Genomic DNA, 13,130 nt, shown 5'->3' on the forward strand with positions numbered 1-13,130 from the left:
AAAAAGGTAAAAATTCAGTCTTTTTAATTATGCTTTATTTATTACGTTCCTATCAAATTTTAGGGGCCTTATCTTGCATATGATGATGGTTATATATTTTTTTAAATACATTTTAAAAAATAGAACAATTTATACAGCTCAAATTCAGTCTTTTTAAACATGCATTGTTTCTTATGGTCCTATCAACTTTTGGGGCCATATCTTGCATAAGATGATGGTTATATTTAACAAATATATATATATATATATATATATATATATATATATATATATATATATATATATATATATATATATATATATATATATATATATATATATATACATATATATATATATATATATATATATATATACATATATATATATATATACATATATATATATATATATATATATATATATATATATATATATATATATATATATATATATATATATATATATATATATATTTAAGAAAATAGAACAATCTGAAATTCAGTCATTTTAAACATGCTTTGTTTATTATGGTCCTATTAACTTTTTTTTTTTTTTACTATATCTTGCATATCAGAATCAGAACCAGATATGATAGTTATATTTTTTTCGATTATTTAAAAAAATAGAAACCCTACCATAGGTTGTAAAAATTATACATCTCAAATTCAGTATTTAAGATGTATAAAAAACAGCAATTCAAATCTGTATTGTATTTTATACTATTAAATCTTAAAGATGCCAGTTCAAAGATAAGTCAAACCTTGTTATCTTACATCAGTGGTGTCAAACGTATGGCCCAAGGGGCCGTATCAGGCCCGCAAACAGGTTTAATCCGGCCCCCAGCCCGCAAAATAAATGTAAGTATAACATGAGCTGCAATTTTTTTATGAAAAAAAACTGCTGTTCTAAATGTGTCCACTGAATGTCGCAATAGCAATTTAAGTGTAACCCACGTCACACATGACACTGTTTAAAGATGACGTGTCGGCTGACTTTAATCGCCCTCTGGATTGGCTGCCGTTACTCCAATCAGCGTCGATTGTGGCTGGCAACAGACTAATGCTGTAGCGACGCACAATAACTTTTTTTATTGTAAATTATCCACTCAACAGAAAAAAATAACAAAACAGTAAAATGCTAAATCAACATGACCATCATCTTTGTAGTTAGATTTCCGTGCGGCGCTCGCAGTTTGTTGACGGCACAATGTGCACCCTGAACTCCATTGTAAAAATGTGTGTTTCGACATTTGTTGTTGGTTCTAATTTATTTTATGATTAAATCTACCCTGTTCACATCAGTTTCGTTTGTAGTTACCTTTAATTCGGCTATTATGGTGTCATTTTGATCATTGTTTTGATTATATTTTTTTATTTTTTATTACTCAATCCAACAAAACTATACACAACAATACCATAATAATACAATTCAAATTCCAAAACCAAAATAATTATTATTATAAAATTAAATTATAATTTTAATATTTGAATGATGGTAAATGAATGTGTTGTGGCAGTTGTGGATGTCACCATTGTGGCGGTTTGAGGGAACACTCGGTTGCTTTTCCAAACACGTCTTTAATGAACTGCCAACATGATAATGCTGAACAGGAAGTGCTTAAAAATGAATGGCTTTGTAAAAACACTGAGACATAGTCTAAGTTCACGGTGTTTTGGAAACGGTACCAATTTTTTCCAGTTTTCCACTAACTTAAAGTGTTTTGCCAAGAGGATTATTTGTCATGTGTACAATTTCAGAATATGCTTGTTGTATTTTTGGCCAAAGAAAATAATTTTGAAGTTGTCTTTATTTTTAAGTTATCATGCCATGATTTTCCTCCATGTGGCCCCTGGAATAAGATGAGTTGGACACCCCTGTCTTACATCATGTATTCTATTTGTAGCTTACACTTTTAAACAGTTAGGGATAAAGTGTCATCCATCTCACCGCCATCCTTGACTGTGTAGACGGCGCTGGTCGCCACCTGCCCTCCCACGGTGGTCTCGCACTGGTAGCGGCCGGCCAGGAAATCGCCGAAGAAGCCCATCTTGTTGTCGTAGAAAGCGGACACCTTCTCACCGCCGGGGACGCTCCGCAGGGTGACGTGAGAGTTGGGGTCGGACACGCGGCAGGAAATGACCACTCCGACGGAGCCCACCACATCGTCAGGGGTCTCCGGCACGAATGGAGCCAGGGGGTCTGGGTGGGGGTTGAGAGGTTGGTGTTGTTTTATATTTGGTATTACTTGCGAAGTCATCTGTGCCGTTGCAAAGATTATGTTTGATGTTTAGTTTTGTTAACCAATCTTGCTGAAATTTGACAAACATGCTTGTCAGTCCCCTAAAAATGTGTACCGAGAAATGTGACAGTGGGTGCTGTGTGAGAAATTTCAAGTCAATCCAACTTACAATAGGGCAGATTTTCTGTTAAATTGTTATAAGTACACCTCAGCATAACATATCCTTATCAACATTAAAAAAATAAAAAAATAGATGAAATGAATCCAGATCAACTTACAACAACGAATAACTTTGTCAACATTGTGTTTTAGTCTGTAACACAAAACGTAATAAATAATAATACATTCAAATTGATCAGCAATATTAACACAGGAACGCAATATATAAAACACCTTAAAATGAATAAAACAATTTGATTTATATTTATATATATACAGTATATATATATATATACATATATATATATATATATATATATACATATATATATATGTATATATATATATATATATATATATATATATATATATATATATATATATATATACATATATATATATGTATATATATATATATATATATATATATATATATATATATATATATACATATATATATATATATATATATACATATATATATATATGTGTGTGTGTATATATATATATATATATATATATATATACATACATACATACATATATATTATATATATATATATATATTTATATTTGTGTGTTTATATATATATATATATATATATATATATATATATATATATATATATATATATATATATATATATATATATATATATATATACATATATATATATATATACATATATATATATACACATACACACATATACTCCTCATTCAATGGGTTTTCTTTATTTTCATGACTATTTACATTGTAGATTGTCAATAAAGTCATCAAAACTATGAATGAACACATGTGGAGTTATGTACTTAACAAAAAAAGGTGAAATAACTGAAAACATGTTTTATGGTCTAGTTTCTTCAAAATAGCCACTCTTTGCTCTGATTACTGCTTTGTACACTCTTGGCATTCTCTCCACGAGCTTCAAGCACACCTGTGAAGTGAAAACCATTTCAGGTGACTACCTCTTGAAGTTCATCGAGAGAATGCCAAGAGTGTGCGAAAAAGTAATCAGAGCAAAGGGTGGCTATTTTGAAGAAACTAGAATATAAAACATGTTTTCAGTTATTTCACCTTTTTTTTGTTAAGTACATAACTCCACATGTGTTCATTCATAGTTGTGATGCCTTCAGTGACAATCTACAATGTAAATAGTCATGAAAATAAAGAACACGCACTGAATGAGAAGGTGTGTCCAAACGTTTCGCCTGTACCGTACATGTGTATGAATATAAATCAAAATGAGGAAGTCAGGGTTAATGATACTGATAAAGCATGTTCACCATGGCATTCCCTCCACTATTTAAGAAGGACTGCAATAGGGGGGTTAAAGTTGAGTATTTAATAACAACGCCATCATGTGGTGTATTTGTCGGAAAATTAATAGCTGAGGCAACATAGTCGAGGTCGATGTTTTGATAGTCGAGTAGAAGAGTTACACCACCAAATACAGTCAGGTGTGTATGATCACTGCCCGGGTGTTCCAATTTTTACACGACTCTATGTCATTTATTGCGACCAAGTACAAAACTCTGCCTTTACATGATCAAGCTCACTTTTGATCATGGAACTGCTGTGTGGGTCAAACAAAAGTCGCTTACAGACCTCCTTTGAAGGAAATCTCAACTAATTTAGGCCAAAATGCTGATGAATACTGTGAACACCTACGGTAAATGTCAGTAAAGAGCCACAGAAATGAAGGACATAGAAAGAAATACCCTCACTTGCAATGGTAGCTACTGGCAAAGGTGAACAGAAGAAGTGACAAACATGCAACAATTTACTGGATTGCTTGTCCTCTTTTGGGCCACAGGTGGGTTGGATCCTAACTTGACAGACTTTTGAGCACCTGAGTCCAAGGCCTCGTACAGAAAAGTTGAAAGAACTCGGGTGCCATTTTGTGCATTAAAAATGCTAATGCAGTCCCAGCAGGCACAAGACATTGATACAACGTTGATTATACGTACATGTCCTTTAAATCTGACTTTAAACAATGTTGCAAAATACTTGTATTTGTAAATTGACGTCAGAACCCAACATTGATTAAACGTTTTCAAAAAGCATGTTGTTTCAACGTTGTATTTGTGTTGTAAAATATTGGCTAAAATATGGCCAAAATTCAATGGTCAAATCAACGTCAGAACCCAACATTGATTAGACGTTGTCAAAAAGCATGTTGTTTCAACGTTGTATTTGTGTTGTAAAATATTGGCTAAAATATGGCCAAAATTCAATGGTCAAATCAACGTCAGAACCCAACATTGATTAGACGTTGTCAAAAAGCATGTTGTTTCAACGTTGTATTTGTGTTGTAGAACAGTGGTCCCCAACCACCGGGCCGCGGACCGATTGTTACCGGGCCGCAAAAGAAATTAACATTTTTTTTTAATTTAATTTTTTTTATTTTTTTAAATTAAATCAGCATAAAAAACACAATATATACATTATATATCTATATAGATAAATACAGTCTGCAGGGATACAGTCCGTAAGCACACATGATTGTATTTCTTTATGAAACCCCCCCTGTGGGACACATTTTCAAGCGTTGACCGGTCCGCAGCTACAAAAACATTGGGGACCACTGTTGTAGAATATTGGTTGGAAAATGACCAAAATTCAAAGGTCAAATCAACGTCAGAGCCCAACATTGATTAAACGTCGTCAAAAAGCATGTTGTGTCGTAAAATATTGGTTGGAAAATTGACCAAATTCATTGGTCAAATCAACGTCAGAAGCCAACATTAATTAAACGTCGTCAAAAAGCATGTCGTTTCAACATTGTATTTGTGCTGGAAAATATCGGTTGGGAAATGACCAAAATTCAAAGGTCAAATCAACGTCAGAACCCAACATGGATTAAACGTTGTCAAAAAGCATGTTGTGTTGTAAAATATTGGTTAGAAAATTATCAAAATTCAGTGGTCAAATCAACGTCAGAATCCAACATTGATTATACGTCGTCAAAAAGCATGTTGTTATTACGTTGTATTTGTTTTGGAAAATATCGGTTGGGAAATGACCAAAATTCAATGGTCAAATCAACGTCAGAACCCAACATCGATTAAACGTTGTCAAAAAGCATGTTGTGTTGTAAAATATTGGTTAGAAAATTATCAAAATTCAGTGGTCAAATCAACGTCAGAATCCAACATTGATTAGACGTCGTCAAAAAGCATGTTGTTTTTACGTTGTATTTGTTTTGGAAAATATCGGTTGGGAAATGACCAAAATTCAATGGTCAAATCAACGTCAGAACCCAACATTGATTAGACGTCGTCAAAAAGCATGTTGTTTCAACATTGTTTTTGTGTTGTAAAATATTGGTTGGAAAATTCACCAAAATTCAATGGTCAAATCAACGTCAGAACCTAACATTGATTAAGCGTTGTCAAAAAGTATGTTGTTTCAACGTTGTATTTGTGTTGGAAAATGACCAAAATTCAATGGTCAAATCAACGTCAGAAGCCAACATTGATTGGACGTCGCCAAAAAGCATGTTGTTTCAACGTTGTATTTGTTTTGGAAAATATTGGTTGGGAAATGACCAAAATTCAATGGTCAAATCAACGTCAGAACCCGACATTGATTAAACGTTGTCAAAAAGCATGTTGTGTTGTAAAATATTGGTTGGAAAATTGACCAAAATTCAATGGTTAAATCAACGTCAGAACCCAACATTGATTAGACGTCGTCAAAAAGCATGTTGTTTCAACGTTGTATTTGTGTTGTAAAATATTGGTTAGAAAATTACAAAAATGTAATGGTCAAATCAACGTCAGAACCCAACATTGATTAAACATTGTCAAAAAGCATGTTGCGTTGTAAAATATTGGTTGGAAAATTGACCAAATTCATTGGTCAAATCAACGTCAGAACCCAACATTGATTAAACGTTGTCAAAAAGCATGTTGTTTCAACATTGTTTTTGTGTTGTAAAATATTGGTTGGAAAATTCACCAAAATTCAATGGTCAAATCAACGTCAGCACCTAACATTGATTAAGCGTTGTCAAAAAGTATGTTGTTTCAACGTTGTATTTGTGTTGGAAAATGACCAAAATTCAATGGTCAAATCAACGTCAGAAGCCAACATTGATTGGACGTCGCCAAAAAGCATGTTGTTTCAACGTTGTATTTGTTTTGGAAAATATTGGTTGGGAAATGACCAAATTTCAATGGTCAAATCAACGTCAGAACCCAACATTGATTAAACGTTGTCAAAAAGCATTTTGTGTCAATGTTGTGTTTATGTTGTAGAATATTGGTTGAGAAATGACCAAAATTCAATGGTCAAATCAGCGTCAGAACCCAACATTGATTAAACATGGTCAAAAAGTATGTTGTTTCAACATTGTATTTGTGTTGTTAAATATCGGTTAGAAAATGACTAAAATTCAAAGGTCAAATCAACGTCAGAACCCAACATTGATTACAATTCATCAAAAAGAACGTTGATTCAACGTTAGGTTTAAGTTGCGTCAGGACCTAATTCGACAAGTTCTCGACGCTGTTTTTAAAGTCTTGTGCCTGCTGGCTTGGATCTGGGTTGGTTTTTGCCTGATCCCTCACTTAAAGTGCGAGTGAAGAATTTCACTACCGACCTGAGAAGACCTGATAAGACCTCAAGAGAAAGAGATGATGCGGTATTATCTGCTCACAGATGCTACTTGCTGGTTATTTGAGCTCACTGCAGCTAGTCCTGGATTGTCCAAAGCCTTAATGCTTCAGTCACACACAGGATTCTCACAGGAACGAGGCAAAAACACAACTTTACCGACTGTATCAATCCATATGCTACCTGAACATTTGAACTTTTACAAACAACAGTCCAAAAATGGCCCACGGGACGCACTTTGGACACCCAGTACTAACAGTAATAAATAACCACTTCATATCAAGCAACAGCCTTCTGGATTAGGAAAATGGGGGAGAATGAAACCAAACACTCACCAGGAACAAAGACGTATATCTCGGCTTCCGTGGCTTCCTCCGGGTTTCCCGCCAAGTCCTCGTAGACGCAAACGTAGTAGCCGGTGTTTTCCACGGTGGCGTTGTAGATGAACAAAGTGGCGGTGAGGTATCCAGGGTACACGAAGGTGTTGTGGGGAAGAGGCTCCACCCAGACGACGTTGTTCTTGCCGGTGCAGCTGATGTTGAACACCGAGTTGGGCCTCAGGACGAACTCGTCCTCGTTGGAGACGATGGTGGGCGGCGACAGTCCGCATGTAACTGACAATATTTACACGGTCAGCTCGCGCTTGAACTTTAACGCTGTCAATAACAAGACACCTACCTGTGACTGTTAGCGCCAGGATGGAGCCAAAGATCACGCATAATTTTGTAGAATCATCCATGTTGATGGATGTTCTAGCCTGGCAAGACAAGAAAAGGAGCTTTAAATCCCAAAGAAAGCGACTCCAAAATAATCTATGTCTTAAATGCGAGGTTAGTACGGAGGGTCAGCAACCCGCGGCTCTTTAGCGCCGCCCTAGTGGCTCCCTGGACCTCTTTCAGAGATGTGTGAAAATTGAAAAAGTTTTAATATAATTTCTGTAGGAGAACAAACCTTCCTAATTGTTAGAAATCCCACTGTTTATGTTACACATGCGTCACTGAAGAGAGTATTGGGCGAGCGCCGTTTTGTCCTACTAATTTCAGCGATACTTGAACTCACCGTAGTTTGTTTACATGTACAACTTTCTCCGACGCTGCCACAGAAAGACGCGTTTTATGCCACTCCTTCTGTGTCTCATTTTGTCCACCAAACGTTTTATGCTGTGCGTGAATGCACAAAGGTGAGCGTTGTTGATGTTTTTGACTTGTTGGAGTGCTCATCGGGCATCTTTGGTCCAATCGATGCTAACATGCTATTTTAGGCTAGCTGTTTGTACATATTGCATCATTATGCCTCGTTTGTAGGTATATTTGAGCTCATTTAATTTCCTTTACTTATGTCCTCTGTGTATTTAATTTGTTAAGTTGTTTGTGAGCCATGTTGTTCCAGACCACAGCAAACGTTACCCAGCTTGCAAAGATTGTAATACATCTATTAAAAGAAGACAGCCTGCCGTTTCCTTCAACTTGGACACACACATTTATACCTTTGGCCATTCTGAGACAGTCATTTCCAGGGATTATCTCATCCTGGGAGAAGACTCCATTTTAATAATGTTTTACAATGTTGCAAAAATGTGTAGAATAAATATTAAAACACAACATTTCTGCCAACGAAGATTTGCGTCCGCCTTTGATAGTAGGCTATTATAGTTACTATGGACACTTATATCATGTGTTGCCGTCATTATAACACTTATATAATACTTTTAAAGTCATTTTGATAGTAGGCTAATATAGACACTTACATCATGTGTTGCCTTCATTATAACACTTATATAAGACTTTTTAAAGTCATTTTGATAGTAGGCTATTATAGTTACTATGGACACTTATATCATGTGTTGCCGTCATTATAACACTTATATAATACTTTTAAAGTCATTTTGATAGTAGGCTAATATAGACACTTACATCATGTGTTGCCGTCATTATAACACTTATATAAGACTTTTAAAGTCATTTTGATAGTAGGCTAATAAACATAGACACTTACATCACACTTACCATGAATTGATTAACGTGGACCCCGACTTAAACAAGTTGAAAAACGTACTCGGGTGTTACCATTTAGTGGTCAATTGTACGGAATATGTACTGTACTGTGCAATCTACTAATACAAGTTTCAATCAATGTGTTGTCTTCATTATAACACTTATATAAGACTTTTAAAGTCATTTTGATAGTAGGCTATTATAGCTAATATAGACACTTACATCATGTGTTGCCTTCATTATAACACGTATATAAGATTTTTTAAGTCATTTTGATAGTAGGCTAATATAGCTAATATAGACACTTACATCATGTGTTGCCTTCATTATAAGACTTATATACGGCTTTTAAAATTATTTTGATAGTAGGCTATTATAGCTAATATAGACACTTACATCATGTGTTGCCTTCATTATAAAACTTATATAAGATTTTTAAAGTCATTTTGATAGTAGGCTATTATAGCTAATATAGACACTTACATCATGTGTTGCCTTCATTATAACACGTATATAAGATTTTTTAAGTCATTTTGATAGTAGGCTAATATAGCTAATATAGACACTTACATCATGTGTTGCCTTCATTATAAAACTTATATAAGATTTTTTAAGTCATTTTGATAGTAGGCTATTATAGCTAATATAGACACTTACATCATGTGTTGCCTTCATTATAACACTTATATAAGATTTTTTAAGTCATTTTGATAGTAGGCTATTATAGCTAATATAGACACTTACATCATGTGTTGCCTTCATTATAACACTTATATAAGATTTTTTTAAAGTCATTTTGAAAGTAGGCTAATATAACTAATATAGACACTTACATCATGTGTTGCCTTCATTATAACACTTATATAAGACTTTTAAAGTCATTTTGATAGTAGGCTATTATAGCTAAGATTTTTTAAGTCATTTTGATAGTAGGCTATTATAGCTAATATAGACACTTACATCATGTGTTGCCTTCATTATAACACTTATATAAGATTTTTAAAGTCATTTTGATAGTAGGCTATTATAGCTAATATAGACACTTACATCATGTGTTGCCTTCATTATAACACTTATATAAGATTTTTTTTAAGTCATTTTGAAAGTAGGCTAATATAACTAATATAGACACTTACATCATGTGTTGCCTTCATTATAACACTTGTATAAGACTTTTAAAGTCATTTTGATAGTAGGCTATTATAGCTAATATAGACACTTACATCATGTGTTGCCTTCATTATAACACTTACATACGGCTTTGAAAGCAATTTTGATAGTAGGCTAATATAGCTGATATAGACACTTGCATCATGTGTTGCCTTCATTATTACACTTGTATAAGGCTTTTAAAGTCATTTTGATAGTAGGCTAATATAGCTAATATAGACACTTACATCATGTGTTGCCTTCATTGTAACACTTATATACGGCTTTTAAAGTCATTTTGATAGTAGGCTATTATAGCTAAAATAGACACTTACATCATGTGTTCCCTTCATTAGAACACTTATATAAGACTCTTAAAGTCATTTGATAGTAGGCTAATATAGACACTTACATCATGTGTTGCCTCCATTATAACACTTATATAAGACTTTTAAAGTCATTTTGATAGTAGTCTAATATAACTAATATAGACACTTACATCATGTGTTGCCTTCATTATAACACTTATATAAGACTTTTAATTTTTTGCGGCTCCAGACAGATTTTGTTGTTGTTGTATTTTGGGTCCAATATGGCTCTTTCAACATTTTGGGTTGCCAACCCCTGGGTTAGTATTATAACTTCATGTAACGGATGGTGTAGTTCATAGAGGCTGCCAAAAGAGGGCGACATAGTCCACCTCTTTACGCCACCAAGTCTTATTCAACTCGCTTTTTTTTGTTCCCCTTTTCCCCCCTAAAAGTTGGATTTTTCGTGTTTTACATGCAACTGTTGCTGATATCTGTTTTGCATGACTTTTTTCCCCCTTAACTTATATCCTGCTTAAAAACCTTAATTCTGTATAGTTTCTCCAATTAGGTTTTAATATGTTATTTGAGGCAATAACAGTTAAGGACGTTAATATATATATATACCCGGTATATTTTGTTTGTACTGTAATAATGCTGTTTAGGTTTTTTGTTCCTTTTTTTTTTTTTTTAATTCTGGGTTTAAAATGTTCAAAAACGGATTTATGCACACCTCTTTTTTTGTATAAATAAAAAAAAAAAAAAGGTGCCTATTTTGGTGGCAATTATCTTCCTCTTGCATGCGTAAAAGTGCGCAAAAAAAGCCGCTCCTCTTTTGCAATCTCCTCCAAATATTGCAAACACTTCTATTTTTCCTGAAGAACACCCCGAAAAAGTATCAATGCACTTTTTTTTTTTCTTCCACGCAGTTTTTTTTTTCCTTTGCTGAAGTATTCCTGCACAGCTCAACATCGTCCTCCTCAATGAGCACCCCCCCCCCCCCTCTTCTGTTTTTAAATTAATTCCACGCATTCCACAGGAAAGTCCAGAAAAGAAGCTGCAATGAAATTCCACAGTGTCTCCCATTTTAAAAAAAACAACCAAAAAAAAACCAATGAGACGACTTCCAGGCTTTGAGGTGATACCTCCAGCTGCTTCTCTCCACGCAGCCCGGCCAGCCTCACCTCTTGTGGGGGGTGGCCATATGGCGCGCAACGGGGGTAGTTTGGAAGAAATTAACTTGGATTTTTTTTTTTTATATATATATATATATACATATATATCAAAATAAGTAATGCATGTGCATTCAAATTGATATTTGCAATTTCTTACTATTTAATTGCGTCCAATTAAGGGCAAATAACTTTTTTTTCCTCCCCTTGTTTTCTGCAGCATGTTTGAATTTACCTGAAGTAATCCCCTGGTTACAATCCGTTAGTGGGAGTAAAATCCACAGTGAAAAAGGGGGTCTCTCCCAAAAAAAAAAAAAAAAGTAGTCCACGGAGTGTGAATGTGATCCTCCGTCCACGACTGCGTGACTGACTGAGTGAGTGAGAAGGACCTGTGAGTTGGTCCAACTTACAGTCCTGCCTCCTCCCTCCCCTACAAAAAGTCATCATCTGGCTTCAAGTAAATAACTCTCAGGAAATGACCCCCCCTCCCCCCTCCTTTTTTCTCTTTTACACGTCACCTTTCAAAGTAAGAGCCTTGTAGAATGTTACACTATTAAACCCGAGGTATATACTCACCTGTGTTTTTCATAATAGTTTCATTTTGCACAAAACTGACACTTTTCTACACAATTTACCATAAAAAGTTGCTTATTTTGCTTATTTGTTTGCTTGTTATGTTTTATTTGGCACACTTTTTTTGTTTGTTTTTTAACTCTCACCAAAGTTCACCGAACAGAGTAAAAAGCAAAAATATATGAGAAAAAAATGTGTATATATTTTTATAAATATATATATATTTTTAAAAATATATATATATATATATTAATTTTTTTAAATTTTTTATTGTGGTATATTTTATGTTACATATTTTGTCCTCATATATTTTTGCTTTTTACTCTGTATATATATATATATATATATATATATATATATATATATATATATATATATATATATATATATATATATATATATATATATATATATATATATCAGTTTAGTTTAAAAACAATTATATTTGTGTGCATATATGTATATATATATAAATATAAATATCTGTTTAAAAATAATTATATTTGTGTGCATATATATATATATATAAATATTTGTTTAAAAAAAAAATATTTGTGTGCAAATATATATATATATAATTTTAAAAACAATTATATTTGTGTGCATATATATATATATATATATATATATATATATATATATATATATATATATATATATATATATATATATATATATATATATATATATATGTGTGTGTGTGTGTGTGTGCGCACAAATATAATTGTTTTTAAACTAAACTGATTTGATAATAAAAGCACATTGAATTTAGATGTTTGTCAGGGCTTTTTGCCCATATTTTTCTACATTTATATATAAAAAAAAGGTTATTAAATACAGTGTTTTAATTTTATATATCAATATGCAGGCATACGTCCAAAAGAAGATGGCTAATTTACAAGAAAGATCGTCTAAATTAGGATTGTCACTCAC

The 13,130-nt window shown here is 33.2% G+C and overlaps 1 protein-coding gene across 3 annotated transcripts in view; it reads right to left on the reverse strand.

The window, feature by feature from the left end:
• The window catches only part of pdgfra (platelet-derived growth factor receptor, alpha polypeptide), a 140,313-nt gene that overhangs the window by 42,590 nt on the left and 84,593 nt on the right, over positions 1 to 13,130 (reverse strand). For 2 of the 3 annotated variants that reach the window (XM_062038392.1, XM_062038393.1), the window contains 3 exons: positions 7,680 to 7,758; positions 7,337 to 7,615; positions 1,930 to 2,181 (listed from right to left, as the gene is read on the reverse strand). In XM_062038392.1, the coding sequence (XP_061894376.1) occupies positions 1,930 to 2,181; positions 7,337 to 7,615; positions 7,680 to 7,758 (610 nt within the window). Of the gene's footprint in view, positions 1 to 1,929; positions 2,182 to 7,336; positions 7,616 to 7,679; positions 7,759 to 11,859; positions 12,109 to 13,130 lie in introns of those variants that run through there. The other variant, XM_062038394.1, reaches the window with a different exon arrangement.

This window comes from Entelurus aequoreus, linkage group LG27 (assembly GCF_033978785.1).
Source record: "Entelurus aequoreus isolate RoL-2023_Sb linkage group LG27, RoL_Eaeq_v1.1, whole genome shotgun sequence".
NCBI lineage: Eukaryota > Metazoa > Chordata > Actinopteri > Syngnathiformes > Syngnathidae > Entelurus > Entelurus aequoreus.